We start from the raw sequence: 17,503 nt of genomic DNA, 5'->3' as shown, positions 1-17,503 counted from the left end.
AGTGTTTCACATGGAAATGGAGAATGTTTTTCTTCATTTACTTGTTCCCTGGATCCCTCTTTGAGTTTTCTGGGGAGGGTAATTCCAAGTGTTCTGGTGATTTGTGTGCTGTGGATGCTGTCTTAAAAACTGAAGGGAGCACCCCCTTATCCAGGTCATGCAAGCCTTTGGCAGGTGGTGGTGTCCTTCTGCCAGGTCTGGGATGGTACCTTCCCACTACAGTTACTTGCACCTGTACAGACTCCTGGATCTTCAAATCTCCTTTCTGGTTGTTTGAAGTTTCATTCACAATGTGTGTCCTCAGGAAGTGAGGTAACGGAACAAAAAGCAAGCTTAAAAAATTGTGAGCTGGTAGCAGCTGTGACATTTTTCCCTTTCATTCAGGCCAGTCTGCTCTAAAACTTTTATATCTGTCTTATTTTCTGGATGATAATTCCTACTCATGACTTGCGGTTGTAGTTTATTCTCTTCTTTAGTACTGTGTGGTGCCCCAGCCCAGCTACTTAAGCAATTAAGTTTCCCTCTAGGTCACCTTGCTTCTTTAGATGTTACATTAACAGCACCTTCTTTCTGTTCTTGGAGTTTTTCTATGTAGTGATCTCTTGACTATCGTGGAAATAGGTAAGTGATGCTGGACTGAACTGATTTGTGGGTTCTGTGTGGCTGCCTGTTAAGGATCAGATAGTGCCCATCGTGCCCAGCTGCGCCATGGGTCCTTGCACTGCTGCTGGACTTTAAAGGACACTCTTCTGTAAGAGTTTCTTTGCCAGTAGGACTGTAAGCGTTTGGATCAAGGAGTGAAACTATAGTTGGCAAAGTGATTTATCTGCATGCTTCAGGATAAGAGAGAGGTTCGGAAGAAAAGTATAGGTAAACACATCTTTGTGGTATAAACTTCAGGAGGAACTGTGTAATTTAGAGGGGCATATTGGCACAAGATTAGGAAAAATGAGGAAGTTTCTAAATATCGAAGAACTGAGGTTTTTATTTTCTGGGTGAGGCAGCAGGGCAAGTAATATACTCTTTCAATTACATACTTGATAACTTTATCAAAGAAGTTCTTTGTCAGAATAGGAGAATTTCTGGTTATAGATATGATGTGAAGACTTGTTGGTCTCTCCAAAGGAATTGGAAAGGAGACTGAATTACTGTTTGTTTGTCCCGTCTCAATGCCATCTTCATTCTGTGTTTGAGCACTTCTGATTCCTTTTCATGGGCAGAAAAGGAGAGAAAATGTGTACTGCTTTTGGGGCGCTGGCTGCAGCTAAACATAGTATGTCAGTAAATTATATGGGTACTTCTAATGACCCTCTGGGCACTCTGACACGTGACTACTGTGTCTTCTCATGGATTCAGGTGTACACCAATTGCTGAGTTTGAACACAAGAGGTTCCCTCAGGCCGTATCAACAGGAACAGTTGAAAGCTTTTGTCTTTAGTAGTGCTGAAGGTGGCCTACTTAGGATTATCATCATTTAACAAGCTCCATAATATTTCTGGGCCTCTAGGATGTTGGCAGTACTGTTTAACTTCCTTTGGCACATCAAAGTTGTATTTTGTCTTTTAGTAGTGCCTAAGTGTGTTCAGGAGTATCCTGAGGCTCGGGAAATCTCAAGTCTTGTAGAAGTAGACAGCCATGGAAAAAATATATTGGATGCTGTGATTCAGGTAAGATTCTTCCCAGCTCTATGTACCTTAAGCTGACATGACGAAGGCACTGTGATCGGGCTGGAGTGCACTAGAGAAATATTTGTGGGGAGCTTGTACTGCAGCAGTAACCACCTTATTGTTCTGCAAAAGCCAGCCTTAAAGCATCTGTACAGACTCCGGATTGACCTCTCTTGAGCAGAAGGAGGTTCATTGCTGAGAGCAGACAGGGTGTAATGTTCTAATGTCCCCTCTTTCTAGCCTTTAGCAAATGTCTTGAGGCACATGGGGTGCCACTTTGTTCAAGAACAAGAAGCATTTTGGAAGCTATTAAATGTGAAAGTCTTTATTCTTGTGCTGATGGGGGGTATTATGTGCACACAAAGCTATGGCATGACTTTGAGACAACAGAATGTTCTCCATTTCCTTGTTTAGTGCAGTAACAAATATATGCTGTTTGGGAGATGAGCAAGAGAGGTCCCGGGCTGTGTGAGACCATTCCTAGTACCTTCTTGTTTTGCTGAGCCTTGACATTTGCTGCAATAGAGCACCATAAAATGCAGGAAAGTCTCTCCAATCATGTAGGTGTATTAGCAGGTTTCTTGCACTGATGGATTAGAGCCAGGCTGTGTTCAGTAAATGTGGCTAAATAATAAAAGGTGAGATTGTGTGCAGTGATCCCAGGTCTCCTTTCTCCAGCTGCCACCTCCTGTCTGTTTGCCGGGAACCTTTGCACAGGCAAACGGCTTTGCTTGAGAGAACAGGCTATGCGCTATTTTCTGACATAGCCAAAGGTGGGTGACACAAAGCCAAAGGAGAGCTTCTCTCTCAGGGACTGAAATGTCAACAAAGACGTTGTACTTCTTTACAGGGCCCTGACTTGCTTTTGTATAAAAGCTGAACAGATGTTGGAAGGTCAGGAGCTTTGCCATATACAGAGAAGCCCCTGGAGAGCAGGGCAGAGCCTGCTCAGGTGTCACGGGTAACACTGTTCTGGGTTTAATGCGCCAGCGCTTCCCCTGAATTTATGGCTCCCCCCCTAGCCGTGTCTGGAGTTTTACCCTGATTAAGGAAACAGGACTCTTGTAACCATGTTGTGCGGCTGTGAGCCTGGTTTCTGTCCCACTCTGCTTACTCTGAACCTGCTGGTGAGTTGCAGTGGTGTTCCTCAGAAGGCACAAAGGCTCTGAAGTAATAAGTTCCTGTATGTCTTGTGAAAGCAGGCAATTAGGTAGAGGAAAGGGACCCCAGCGGTGCTTGTGCAGGAGGGAATGGTATTGACTCGCCCTTTATTAGACATCAGTTTGGTCACAGAGGAACTCAACTTCAAGGCATGAATCTGGAGGAATCCAAGTGGCGTCGGTTCTGTTGCTCATGAAATGGCCTCTGGTTGCCTAAATGTTTGAGGGGGGGCTGACTTGTGCTTACCACTGTAATCAGCTTCATGGAGAGACTCAACAAGGGCAGCACTGCAGCAACTGAGAAGAGAGAGCAGCCTTGTTTTTAGCGATTGTCCTTTGGAGTCTGCCTTCTCTGCCCAAGTATTGATTTCCTTCTTTGCTTTTGAGAAATGGAAGCACGCCCTTTGTTGCAAGAGGGGGATATGGATAGGGCCCAGCTTTCAGAATTTAATACCCTGATCCTTTAATGTATGTTCTCTTATTTTAGGGTGAGGTAAAAAATGTTAGGTGTGAGCAACCTGTAAGAAGAAAAGAGCTCATGGATCTAAGGTAGCTTGTGGTCTTGCTTTGTGCACCTCTTGTGTTGTTCAGTCAAATGTTTCATGCTTGGGAAATTCATGCCTGGGGACCAGAGAAGCTGCTAATCCTTGCTGGCCTCAGCACCTTCTCCTGCTGATCAGCAGGCAGGCAGTTCCCTGGCAGCTTGTTCTTGCTGCTGTGTGTTGTGGCTATTATGTCTAGCAGTCCTTGTTCAGACCTTGGTCACAGGGTCAATGACTTTTGTCAACTTTTTTCCATCCCCACTGGTCACCCTTGTCCATTTATCATTAAGCCCACTCTGGCACGATTGACAGGAGCTTATTCCAAAGCTTAATGTGGGTGGGGATTAGTAGTAGTGGAGTGTGGCCATTGAGGAATTGGTCGTGTCAGCACGTCTGCATGTAGGCTTTGGACAGTATAGCAGGGGATCATATTTACAAAGTTTTCACGGGCCCTGCGAGTACAGTGGTAGGCTTTGAAGCATGGTTTCCTCTGTGCTCTGCTTTCCCACAAAATCTTCAGGCACGATCCATCAAGGAGTGTGAAATGTATTCAAAATCCCACTGCTGCCTTTTTCTCACAGTCAGCAGGGTTGTGCTTTCTTCTCCGGTGTGGAGTTGTTTGCTGTTGAGAATAGCAGTCTCTTTTCTTGTGATTCCTTACCTCTCTTTGGGACATGATGCCATCAAGAAAACCAGCTGTTCCAATCTGAGAGTTTGCCTCTGCCTTCCTGCTCTCTTGTTGATTGTGTTGAATCAATGAAGTGTTGCAATACTATAGAGAAAAGGGGCGTGCGAAGAAACGAAGAGTGAGATCACACAGCAGGAATATATAGGAGAGAATTCATATGCTGTCACATAGTTCATAGTGGCTGTGTCTGGAACCAGATCTCCTATAACGACAGAAATCCCTCATGGAAACACGAATCTCAGATCCAAATTCTTGCTTCACTAAGTTGTGGGATCCGAGAGTTCCCACACGGAGAAGAGAGCTAGCTAATCTGAGCATCTGGGGAGACCTAACAGCAAGTCCTGGCTGTTCCTGCTGGGAAGATGGTGGCTTTGATAGGTGTTATGGAAGAAATTCTTTAAAGGAGGGAAGTAAGAGAGAGATTCCCTGGATGCCAGCTGTAGCAGAAGAATAGGGTTAAAAATATTCTTCTAGTAAATCCTGCAAATTGCAGTTCTGACCCTCTTAATAGCTTGAACCACTATCTCGAACCTTTGTCGATACGGACTTTTTGCCTGTGACGCTCAGATTCAGTGGCACCTCTGTTCAGCCAAGAAAACTGCCAGATTGCGCTTTGACTTTGGTTCCAGCTGTTCAGTGCAAAAAGCTTTCACTGCTGCTATGAAAAGCTTTTCTTAAGGGACAACATAAAGCAGTAGGAGTGTTGCAGTGCTTGAAGGTTGGAAGTAGGCATCTTCCCTTGAGAACAGTCTTCCAAAGCACAGCAGTCTAGTACACTGTCATGTGGATGAAAGGTTATAAGGATTGTGCGTTAACCTGTAGCTGTCTGCAATTAATCTGCCTGGCAGGTTTGGAGCTGATTGATGTTTGGACCCATGAGCCAGGTATGGAAGGGAATTTCTTCAGTGGCTCTGAAATGCTCCACAAGCCTCTAGGCTGTAACTGTGCATCTGGATCCTGCCTGCTCTTCCTTGTGATCCTTGGTTCTTGCTCCATCTCTGTTCTTGCTTTGCTTTCTCTGTTAGTACTTTCCTTGGCTTCACCAGTTTTGATTTGTACTTGACAGTGGTACCTGGGTCCATCCTGACAGCAGGATGGTAAGTTCACACCATACTACATGTTTCCCCTCAGGCAAGCTTGCATTCTTCCTGATAACTGCCTCGGAATCAACAGTTGGAAATGTTTCTTGATCTTGGCACAAATTTCTCAAGTGCCACTGAAGTTTTGACAAGCTTCTGGAATTGCATGTTGTAGAGCTGTAAGAACCTGCCCTCTTGATTTCTGACTTGGCATTTCTTATTTGGAAGCTTACTACTAGGGAAGTGTTCGGTTATCTCTCTTTTTTTTTTTTTTTTTCTTTTTTCTTAGTTCTTTTTTCTTTAAATAGACCAACAATATCGTAAAGTTAAAACTGTTCCCCTGAGGTTAACTATCTGGAATCCTTCTCCGAAGCTTAAAAACACTAGAAATTTGCCAACCCTATTGGGCAGGATCTAGAAACATGAAGATTGAGGAATCCCTATTTTGACCTGCAGGCACCAGAACGAAGTGCTGTACAGCACTGCAAAGTTATTTTCTCCATTGTATTTTTGGTTTGATTTATTTTTTGTGGTGTGCTGAATTCAAGCCCGTTATGAATGCCATGCTAGCACTGAGGTGGGTCTCCGTAAGGTCAGGATAGTGCACAGCAAACATTTGAGCTGTAGGGTAAATTGTTCTAGGGTTCTTCTGTGACATTCTGTGATTGAAACTCAGGCTGCAGGTATTTCACCTATGTTACAAACTACGTGTAGATCAGTGATATTGCTGTGAGTGAGTGATACCCTCCTCACCTAGCATGGGCAGTTCTGGCCACCTATAAGATTTTTCTTGTAGTATGCACAAGCAAGCTAGATGCATGCTATTGCCTGGTTTTGCTGCCTCCTCCTCCTCCTTCTCTCTCTTTAATTATATCTTTCTAGAGTCTGGGCTCAGATTTTTCCTTTCCCCTCTGTCTTCATTTTTTCACCTGCTTTCTTCCAGTGTCTTTGTACCATCTCGCGCTCTCCCTCCTCTCCTCTCTTCTGTCCTCTTCGTTTGCATCCCTTTCATTTTAAAATCTGTATTGGAGCTGACACGAGGCTGCCTATTCCCTGCAGCACTGAACTGGCGGCTTGGAAAGAGGAGGCTGCAGTTCCCTCAGGGGGCAAGACAGAGTTCAGTGTCTGTCTTATTTTTAAATATGCATCTGAACGTGGCTGATCAGAGGAGCACAAGAAGTCTTTGGGTTCTGAGTACTAGAAGCTCATAAGGATGTAGGGTAATCCTCTGCATCCCCCTGTGCTCCTCACTGAGCATGAAAGCAGCCTGGCACAGGGGAGTTTGACTTCAGGAAACGTGGGTAAGATTCAGAGACTCCATGGAAGGAGAGTAGAAGGGTGTGGGTGCTTGTGTAAGCCTCACACCTTCTTTTTCTGCTGCAGCTTCTTTCTCATCCTGTCAGATTGATGCACTTTTTTTTTTAACTCTGAAGGATCCCAAAGTACGTTACCTCGCTACACCTCAACCTTGCAAGATACTGTTTGCCTTGGGCAAGTAAAAGACTGATGATGGATCATCATACTGGCAACGGTGAGGGGAAAAGCTGGGATATCCCGGTTTCACATTATTATCGCAACCAGTGCCATGACAAGGTATCAGAGATGGATTTACGGGTTTCCCAGTATCAGTAGCAGCTCAGCTAAGGCAGGTTAGTTACCCAGCTGATGAATTTCCTAAATGGTTTTGCTGTGCAACTCTAGCTGCTGGCACCTGTTCAGGCAGCACGGTGACGTAGTCACCTAAAGGGCAAAAGAAAGGCAGGTGCTTACCGGTCCAACCGCTCTTGCCAGCAGTTTAGGATCGGAAGTAAAGGAGAGCATATTGAATTAAAGCTGTAGTCATAATTTTAGTTTAGACAAAATGTATGTAGTTTGGCAGAATACCAGGGTCCTGGCTCTTGTAAAAATGTGTCATGGGATCCCTCAGGACTGTGGGAAGGCCAGGACCTCTATTGGAAACCTTCTGTCAGCTGTGTTACTTTCTTTAACAGGTTACTTTGGTTTGGCGTGGACACAGGGTAAGAACTACTCCTTTCTGCAATATGTGGGATGTTTTTGGTCGTTGAAGTGGTCAAATCCAGTCTGTGCAGCTGGGAGTGTTCGAGTGATTGCAGCAAGAAGTGTGGGAGAAAGTGCAGACTCATCCTTTTCGTTTTTTCTTTTAGTATCATTGATTAGTGAGCAGCCTAACCCATCAGAGGAGATCTCTGACAGCATCAGGACGCAATACCAGATGATTGTTAACTGGAGAACTACAATGACTGTGTTTAGGGTTAGGGTGAAGTAGGCTGCACCCTGGAAAGAGATGAAACACAGACATTGAGGAGGCTACATCTTAGTTCTTCAGAAACGCTCTAATAATCCTGGAATAACAAATTCTTTTGATTGGAGAAAAAGTCCTCTTGTAGGAGTACCTCGGTGTTTATGCTAACTTCTTTCTTAGACTTAAAGAAAGAAGTAGTAGCTAAGACTTTCCAGTTGGAGACTGGTGAAATGATATGTGTGAATGATAGAAGAATTGACTGCTGCGGTGGATGGATTTGGCCTTCTGTTCTGATTCAGCCTTTTTTTGCCAAAGGATCTGTGTTTTTGGACTCCGGTGAGGTGTGTTCGGTGGCTGTCCTTGTAACAGTTTGCTCAGTATTTATGTGGAAGAGGTTGTGCATTTGAAGTGGGTGAGGAATGGAAACAAGAGCTGGCACTGTGCAGCTGATTTCTTCTCTGCAGTGCTGCATATTCAGTTGTCAATTTTTTTTCTCTACTTTCTGAAAAATTTTGGTTTCTTGTTTTAAAATAGCTAGTAGAGAGGGAGGATTCGTTGCCTACAAGGAGGATAGCTTCTGCCAGGTGGCAGATAGACCTTTCCCGGCTGTGTTCTTTCAGCTCCTCCCTACCCTGAAGATGGCTCCGCTAGCGCTATGGGTCCCCAAATGTGTCTGTCCATGAACCACATCCTGATGAGCAGCACTGTGTACACCGTGACTTATGCACTGCAATCCAGACTGGCATTAGTCTTCCTCTTAGACCTTTCCTGAATAGTCGAGCTGCTCGTTACAGACTGTCAGTTTTTTTTCTGAGAAAATTACCTACCACCACATTCTTACCAGAGCAAGGTGGTATGCCGGGGGGACCCCTGGATAGCAAGGCAGTAAAATCTCTTGAACTGGCTTCTCTGATTGCACCACTCGCTTCGGCCATTGAAGCTGTGCCAGTGCTGGGAGAATTCCTTGGGAAAGCAAACAAACTGCTACAACAATCCCGACGTGATCCTCTGTGACCTTGCTTTTGCTGTGGTGGGTAACAGTTTCCAAAAAAGCAGTAGAAAGGATATGCCCAAAGTCGCTTTCATGTGTAACTTAGAGTATTCAGCGTTTGACCCTGGGTCTCTAGAGGTAAAAGGCTGCTGTGTTAACCCCACCACTTCATCTCTTGCCAAGTCTGAAAATCCAGGTTCTTAAGAAGAGCTGTTACTTGTATGACCTTCATGCGTGGAACAGTTTCTCTTTTAAAATGTTTTTTCCCCTTTATCAGTTATTCATTGAAGAGGCTCTTTGCATCTGTAGAATTTTGAAGGGTAGCTATTATTTTACCATTTTAATTTTCCCAGCTGTTCAAATAATTGTTTTAACCTCTCAGTGCCTGGAAATGCTTTTCACATCCTGGTTGCTCTGCATTGTATTTCTTCAGTTTCACGTTTTAAATTACCAACAAATATTTTTTCGCCCATTCCAGATGGTTATTCTGTGACTTTGTTCCCTATAGCTTTAAGGCTACATTGCTCTGAATAACACTGACGGCAAGGAACTCATGAACTTTCCCTTTGTGATACTGGGCTCTCACGTCCTGGTTTTTGGGTTTGTTGTTGTTGTTCTCCCCTCAGCCCCCAGTATGAGCTCAGTAGTTGCAGATCCCATTAAGACCAGAACAAGCTGTGGTTATTCTGAAAGATCTTGCCACTGGCCTCTCTGGACTTATATTTCACTATATATAGAGAAGGGCTCTGACAGAGACAATGAAGCCAGCACAGGATACATTGTCTTCACACAGTTTTACAGGTATTAAAGTCAAAGCATTACATAGGATAGCGGTTTCTCTAGCCCTGAGACAAGGCTGTGACAGCTGAGGACAAGACAAAACTTCATGCTGGTCTGGCAGAGGAGATTGCTAATTGAGCTGTGTGAGGTACTCAATAACAGCGTGGTGTTCCCAGCCTAGGGTGATGCTCGAAGGAGGGCGGCTGCATCTTTTGTGACCCATCTGGGGCAAAACAGTTGCATGTAGGAGTACCTCCAGAGCAACAGTGTCTCATAGTATCAGTTTTCTTTTTGATATATATATTTTTTTTTCTTTTCAATGAGCATTGCTTTTCCTGAGTGTGTCTCTAACGGTCTTGCCATAGGGACAGAGGTGGAATTTGAATATAAGTAATTGTATTGTGATAGTTTGGACATATTGCTGTAGTTTCTCTTGCGTGCTCTTCTCACGTGCTCCTAAAGTTGCCAAGGGTGATTTATAATTCATTAAACTAAGCGTAAAACACCTGACTGCAAAACCTATCAATGTGATCCCATCTCTTCCTAGCCCTTTAATTAGGGAAGCCCTGCTGAAAAATGTACCCATCAGCTACTGAGAAATGGTGCATTCCTGGACCCTCAGTATAGATCTTGAGTTATCCAGGTGCCAAAATGCTGTCAGAACTGACAGATCTTAGAAAATACACCCACAGGCAGAACATTATCCATTATAGTAGCACTGAGCAGTGGGCAGTAAGGAAAAATCAGCAGAGACTGTGTCTTTATCAACTTTAATTGGCTTTTCCCGTTGATAAAAATCAGTGTAGCCGGCAAGGAGGAGAACCTATCTAGCAGTTTGATCTTTCCATCCCAGAACTGAAGGGTGCAGTCCATCTCCACTGATGTGTGATGTGGACTTGTCTCAGCACAGTTCCTAGCAGTGCAGTGGAGTCTACAACCCACAGGGAAGGCTGCCAGTCTGTCCGTGGTGAGTGACCGTGTTTAAACAAGTGTGAAGAATGAATTACTGTGGATAAGGTGGATTTTATCTAAGCTCAAAATTTACTTCAGAGAGAACCAAACTTAGTTAAACTTTTCTTCGGGTCCTGGCTTGTAAGCGCTCCTGGATTACAACTGCCTGAGCTGTGAAATCAAGGATCTGGGTGATGGATATGCTGATGTGAAGGGGGACAGCGGACAAAGGAAGCAGCGACTTTGCAGGAGCTACAGGAAATGGCACTTGTTGAGGTTTGGGGAGGAGAGCAAGCTGCGTCTGGGTCATTTGGCACTGCAGGTTTATATGTAGCTTTGCATCCAAGACAAAGGAGACAGCAACTGTGTAGATTTCTCCTGGGAAGGCTATTTCGGTGCCTTGTTGCATCATCTTGCATTTACTGAACTATGTAAAACGTTTCAGTTTTTCCTTTGTGCTGCTTAGGTTTGTTGCTATTAGATTTATGACAATTATTTTAGAATAAATAATATAGTAAAGCTGATTGCAAACCTATTACTGTACTAGGTTTTTTTCTGTTTGATTAATGAGAAAAACTAATTTCTTCCTTTCTGATCAATTTGGCAATATGTAGTGCTTCTCTTTCTGTATTCTGCAGGGTTTCTGAGCATGGTTTTATTTTAAGTTTCTATTCTGTGAAGTTGAACTTCTCTGTCTTATTTCCCTAAATAACAGAAAACAGAAGTATGTCCACTCAGGAGAGACAGGTTAGTAAGTGAATTTTACCGCAAAGGTTTCCTTTCCACAGGCCCCGATGGTCTTAAAAACCAGCCTGTAAGACCATCAAAGGGCTGCAATCATATAAATACCAGTTTAACCCTTGTATTTGAAACTTTTAAAAAGAAAATTTAGAAATATTTGTTCAGACAAATGAAAGAACAGTCCTGTGTCCAAAGCTTGCTGCATAGGGAACTGTACGGCCATTGGCGTGGATCACTGTGATCTTTAAAAGTGTGTCTGCCATGCCATGGCCGCACAAGTTGGTTTTCTGGAGATGCTTATCGCCGGATCGATTGGGGCGCAGCAGCGGAGCAGGCTGCGTGCAGGGTGCGTACCTGGAGGCTCTGGCAGCAGAGCTGCGGTACATCTCCGTGCTCTCCTGGCTGCAGTGCAGCCGTCCCATCAGACACCCCCTGCGGAGGTTGATGCAGTGTGCCTGGCGCAGCAGGTTCCCTGTCAGGGTAAACTCTAGAGCCTGCCACTGTAGAAACTGTAAGGGTATGGCGAAACTTATGGGGAGAAAAAAAGTGGTGATTGTGTGGGTTTTAATTTTTTCTTTCTGCTTATCATATGGCTAGGAGAAACATAATAACTTGTTGTGTTCAGAAGGTTTCTTTAGAAACTTGAAGCAAGTGGGAGGGAGGGATAACAAAGTCCATTCTGTTCCTCTAATTCAATCTGCCCATTTACAAGCCCAACCTGTCAAGTACGTTGTCACTGTTCTTTGCAGCGAGAGGAAGACTGAGGCTTTAAAAGACTTTTGGAGAATGTATACAAATCCATGTGAATAGCCTAAAACATCATAATTCACGTGGTTTCCATGGATGCTGGCCATACTGCAGTCAGGGCAATTCTGTTGCGTTGATCCAAATGCCACAGCAGTTTTTATCAGGATGCAATATTCTTGACTGCTGGCCCTGAACTCTGGTGTGGTGTTGCTGTCCACTGTTCAATAGCTGCCTTGTGCCTTTGTGAAAGAACGCATTGCAGCCTGTGCGGCCTAGAGAGATGGTAAAGCACTGTAAAATTTATTATGTGTTACAAAATAGTAATTCCAGATGAAATAAAACTGTGGAAAGAGATCAGAATTTTGACATCTTGTTTTGAGACAGCAAAATGCTTCTTTGGTGGTCTGGAGTTATTAAAGGTGTCGCTATCCTAGATGATCAGTTTGCCAAGTACGCAGTGTAAATGCGGATGGACAGTGTGTAGGTCTGTCTCTGTGTCAGTCATTCCCTAAACGCTTGGTGGTACCTGAGTGACCAGCTCCTCAGCTGTCTCATGCTTAAAAGCAAGGCTGCATGATTCTTCTATTTTTCTAAACCGTTTGCTCTCTTTAGTTTATGGCTGTGAGCCGTTATGTGCATAGCGTTGCAGGATCCTTGTCGTGTAAGGGCCTTGATAAATATGTATTGTACTGTCGAGTGTTTGTAGCTACTGTGCAGGTAGCGGTGGCGAAGCAAGCGGCATACACTTCAGAGTCTTTGTGTCTCTGGGGTCAACAAAAACAAGATAGCACAGGGGACTGTGGGAAGAAGAGCCAGGATAGCTGCCTTCAGCATCACCTGCTAATAAAACTAGCTATTTATAGATCAGCTGAGGCTTTGTCAACTAGATTGTTAAATTAATATTTACATACCAGCTTCATTGTCTTTCACTGAAAATCTCATCTGTGTTGGTGCTTGGACAGAAGTGTGGCTTCCTGTGCTGCAGCTACGCGAGTGCGTTTGATCGGAGTCCATGGCTTGCAGTGGGTGTGAAACCATTCCTGTTAGATTTCTTCTCTTGTAAATTCTCTTCTCCCCATAGCAGCATTTTTCTATCTTTCTGTGCCTCTCATTTCTTGCAGGAAAGCTCACCTTTGTTCCCAAATGTCCGCAACTCATGATGAGGCTGATCTCACTAGAGAGAAAGATGAGCAGCATTTCTGCATAGCAATTCCTAGTTAATCTCTGCCTCTCAGAGAGAGGCTTGAATTGTTGATGGCTTGTGGGTAATTTAATAACTAGCAAACAAATAGGATGTGTAGATTGTAGTAACTTAGCCCAGATGCAAAATCCCCCATCCTTATTTGCATCCGTTTGAATGAATTTTGTTATAAAGGTTTGCTTTTTTTATGTTTTAGCACCAGTGAAACAGCAGCGAGAAGAGTCGCTGCTCAGTGAAGCTGTGTTGATCACAGCAGGCTCCACACCTGGGTGAGCAGTTTCAATCCCCTGTGCGTGCGTGTGTGTGTGTGTGTCTGTGTGCCTTTCGAAAGGGAAGAGTAATCTACTTGCTAGACGCGTGTGTCTCTCGTAGTCCTTGGATGACCTTGAACGTCATTTAACTCGTGTTTATTTGCCGGTCTCTACCTGGGCAGATATTACTTCTGTGGTTTGGAGTGTTGAGGTTGAATGGATGTCTTGGAAACGTTGTGGATGAAAAGTGTTCCTGAAATGTAAGGTATTCATAGTATCTCTTCAGACAGTTGATTGGAGTTCGGATTCACCTGCCTGTCTTTCTGTTTCTTGCTTCAAAGCCATTTGGACACTTGGGTTGCGCGGGAAGTCGGAAGGCAGTAATAGCAGGGCTGCGATGCAGACAGGTGTCACAGCCTTCCCTCCGCTTCCACTTCTTAGCACTTGCACGGCTGTTGATAAGGTGCTGTTATGCTGGTATTGTGTTATTCTTAATCTGTCTTTGGCCTGCAAAAGGTCTAACAGCATCTGTTTCTCTGACACCTCTGCAGGCTCGCTGGGCATCTCATTACTCTTTTTTTGGGAAGAGAACATTGCAATGCAGTTACTCTGTCCGCAGAGAGCAGAGCTCATCTTCCCATGCCAGCCCGATTACTGTAAAGTTAGAGCTCAGAGAGCGGGTTGCAGTTTATCTCTCCAGGTGCATGAGGCACATAACATTGCAATGACAGTACAGGATGTACTGGAACCATTCACCTTTTATTTATTCTTTTTAGGATAGCAAAGGCTTGTTTTGCTCCTCTTCAAAATATCTCTTGGCTCACAAGAGAGGGAGTGGGACAGGCCAGCTGTGGACAAAGGACTGGGAAAGCTGGAAGTTGGTTCCTTGGTACGCCAAGTCCAGTGGTTTGGCCTCTGCCCATTTAACCACTGCCTCTTCCATTTTAACTGTAATTCTTGCTGAAGGCAGCACCTGAGTCTCACATTTTCAGATCTACCAGGTTTTTCTGCCTTCTGCTGATATTCAGGAGAGATGGAGATGTGGTTTTCTGCAAAATGTCAGGGTCTCTTCCTGGAGAGCTGACAGCATAGGTGTTTTATATGTACATGGGCTATCAGGATGAGACATTCTTACTCTGAAACATTGGCTGAGACAGACAGACATTCCTCCTGCCATGGAGAGACAGGCAGGCACTCGCTGTTGCCAAGCCTTGAAGTATTTGGCATGTTTTCTATTGCCCTAGTTTTGTGGAGTTGTTCCTGAAGTTTTACAAGTACATGAGAATCTTAGTTCTGTTTTTTTATTAAAAAAAGAAAAAAAAAGGGAAGGAATAAATGAAATAATCTAGTCCTCCTGCCTAGACAGAAGTGGGTATGGGAATGTGACTCAGTTGCTTAAAACCAGAAGGCAAATGAAATAACCCCAGTACATTTCTAAACACAAGTCAGTCTTGTGTTTTTGGGGGAATTTCTGAATTCTCTCTTGGGTCTTGAATATGTGAAGAGTGTGCAGCATGGCTTGTTTTCTTAAGTGAAGGAATATTTGCAGGTCTGTAAGAGTTCACACATCCACAGTGTCCTCTGCAAACAATAATGAACCAACCAAAACAATCAGTTCTCCCTGAATTAAAAGAGCCCTGCATTTTTTAGATCTTGTTCACATTCTAATTTGTGCTTTTTCACCTTCCTTGCAAGCAGGAGGATCTGAAGCTCTTTAGTTTTAAGTGGAAGACAAGACTTCATGTCAGAACATGATTCGAGGAAGTGGAGCTTTGGCATTTTCATCGTTATGTCATATCATCAGACTTTCACATGAGCTGGCGACACAGTTTACGCAGAGATGAATGTAATTATTCATGGAGGGGCCCTGTGCAGCTCCGTACTCCCCAATTGACCTATAGAGATTGACTGGCTCTGCAGGCCTGTATCTGTCCTTCCATAGGCTCACAGGAGCACGCCAGGCTTGCAGGCAGCTGCCCGCATGCTTTCATATTGGTTCTATAGGCAGCTGCAGAGGCACGTGCTCCTGAAATCACCGATGAATGCGTAGGCACACGCTCGCACCTCCACATTGCCTGAGCGGAGGGACACATGCAGTCAGACTCCCACAACAGAAAGGTTTCCAATAAAGCTGAAACACAGAGGTATTGTTTGTCCAACTGCTGGCAACTGCACAGAGCCATTGTGTGGGGCCTGAAAGCCTTGGCGCTTTATTCTCTGCAGACTGAATGGCAGCCGCGGGTAATAATAACACAAGATTAAAAAAGCCAACATTATAGGGGCATTTACAACCCGCTGAGAGAGTGAAATCTCAGCAAGGCTGAGCTGTGTCTCTAGTGATCCTGCGTTTTTACTGCTTGATAAGGAAATGATGGGCAGCTCTGGAGAAATTGCCACCGCAGAGCAGATGAAAGGGGAGCAGGTTGTCGGTTTGAATGCTGCAGTAAGTAGAGTGGGACAAATGGAAAAGCTCACTGCAAGTCAAGTGACCAGCCTGTCCCCCCGGCATGCTGGGTGGGCGGGGATGTGTGTTTGTGTGCTTGCACGCCTGTGTTTCCTTCCCAGGCTGGTTGAAAACCTAAGGCTGGCTGGCGTCACTGGGGCCGGACTTGGTTTGCATAATTCAGAGCTTCATGCTTGAGGGCCTTTGGTCAGCATCATCCAGGGGTGGTGCTTTGGTAGCTGCCAGCAGATCTGCTCAGGGCTGTTCACGTGTGAGAAGATAGCTGTGGACTGATCGTGGGTAAGGGATGGTTGGATTAGCCTTCCGCCTGCAGAGGCAGCCAGTCTTTCTGTGAACTTAAATTTTGGGAGACAATAAATATTGAGCTTTCTGAATGCAACTCTCAGTCTTAAGTCACAGTGATGACAGCTACCTTACGCAATTTAAGCTCAACTGACTGATACCATCTTAAATGTGGAATTTCATTGTTTTCAAAATAAATAAAGAAACCCTACCCCACAAAAAAAACACCAAAGATGACATTTTTCAAGGGACAGTTCCTTATCTTAAAAGTCAAGTCTTGAATTTGGGGCTAGTTCTGACAATTCTTTTAACGTAAATGTCTTATAAAGCTCTTTGTGTTACCTATAACTATCTATAAACAGCTTTAGAAGACGCAGGTTTCCTCTGCACGCACATGGAAGTTCTTGTCAGTAAGCTGGAGGCGGAGTACCAGACCATAGCAGCATCCTCTCAGGATATGCCTGGGCTGCGGAATAATGATGACATATCAAAGCCAGCCCTAACCTTGCTAGCTTGGGTATTACCAGCAGGCTAACCCTGGCAGTGCTGAGCTGCTGGAGGATGTACCCACGTCTTCAGGCAGGTTTCGCAGCTTTCTGCTATTCAGCAGGTTTCTAAGGCAGCATCATCTTACAGATGTGACCTTGGTCTCTGGTATTAACAACGCAATGAGTGAAATGGTAGGAGGTATTTTAAAGTAATAACATAGGTTTTAACAAGAACTCATGCTACATGGCTACAGCAAATGTGGTTTAATGACTGAATTTTCCTTTCTAAAAGCATTGTCTTCTGTTCAAGTGTTTTGCTTTGCTTGTGCCAGGCAGCATGGCATGAAAATTGCGGGGCCCTCGGTGCTGTTTCTTGTGTGGGACATTATGGGCACTCAGAAATCCAGACTGCTTCACACATTCATTTACTTGGATTAATGAATCTGTCTCTGCCTCTGTTTCCCCAAGAGTAATGTGAAGTTACTTACGTCACAGGGATTTATGAGTTCTTTCTATATTGGCCATTTTGCAGAGAGTGAAATTCAGCTCGGACGGCTCTACAGAAGGACAAAGTGTTTGAGTTTGTTCTGTTCTAATCCTAGTTACAGAAAACTGGCAAGTTTTAAAGTCTCTTTAAACCCAAAATATAAATACCCTTTGTTTGCCTTTTATTTTTGTGTGGTGATCTCTTTCTCAGCACACACCCCCGTACACCCCCCCCTATATGTTCTGTTTTTCTTTTAAAATGTTACCTGTCTTAAACTGAAAATTGTCCAGGTTGGGATCTGAGAGCTCCTCTGCACTGGCACAGACCTGTGGAAGAAGGCTGTGAGCTTGCTTTGTTTCCACAGGTTGCAAGTGTGAAATTAAATGTATGTTAGCGGTAAGGTCTTTGTGGGAAGAGGGTGTAAAGAGGTGTTGAGTGATACTAGAAAAGAATGGTCTAGGAGGGGGAAAGAATGGATGTAGCTAAAACTAAATATCATGCTTGCTTTTTGCCAGAACCTTTACAGCAGAAGCGTGGATGTATTCCCAGTTGACAGCTCCCTCGTCTCTCTTTCTCCTTCCCTTTTCTTTCTCCGCCTCTGGGGCTACTGTTTTAGGATGAGTTGGTTCCAAATAGACAATACTTTCCTAGCAGATAAACGGACACCTAAGCAGCTGCACTGGTATCTATCATGAACAGACATGCTGCACAGTGAGGGAAA

At 44.3% G+C, this 17,503-nt stretch overlaps 1 protein-coding gene across 9 annotated transcripts in view; it reads left to right on the top strand.

Moving 5' to 3' along the window:
- The window catches only part of CHCHD6 (coiled-coil-helix-coiled-coil-helix domain containing 6), a 115,978-nt gene that overhangs the window by 87,177 nt on the left and 11,298 nt on the right, over positions 1–17,503 (top strand). Inside the window, exons 9-10 of one of the 9 annotated variants that reach the window (XR_008747153.1) lie at positions 6,570–6,667; positions 7,128–7,154. The exons of 6 other annotated variants lie outside the window; for them this stretch is intronic. Coding sequence is in view for 1 of the 3 variants with exons in the window: in XM_055803493.1 (XP_055659468.1) it covers positions 6,570–6,635 (66 nt within the window). In the remaining 2 variants the exon portion in view is untranslated. Of the gene's footprint in view, positions 1–6,569; positions 6,668–7,127; positions 7,155–13,006; positions 13,080–17,503 lie in introns of all 9 variants that reach the window. 2 more of the 9 variants (XR_008747154.1, XM_055803493.1) reach the window with 2 other exon arrangements.

Source organism: Falco peregrinus, chromosome 5, assembly GCF_023634155.1.
Source record: "Falco peregrinus isolate bFalPer1 chromosome 5, bFalPer1.pri, whole genome shotgun sequence".
Classification (NCBI taxonomy): domain Eukaryota; kingdom Metazoa; phylum Chordata; class Aves; order Falconiformes; family Falconidae; genus Falco; species Falco peregrinus.
This window is presented reverse-complemented; position numbering and strand designations above follow the sequence as displayed.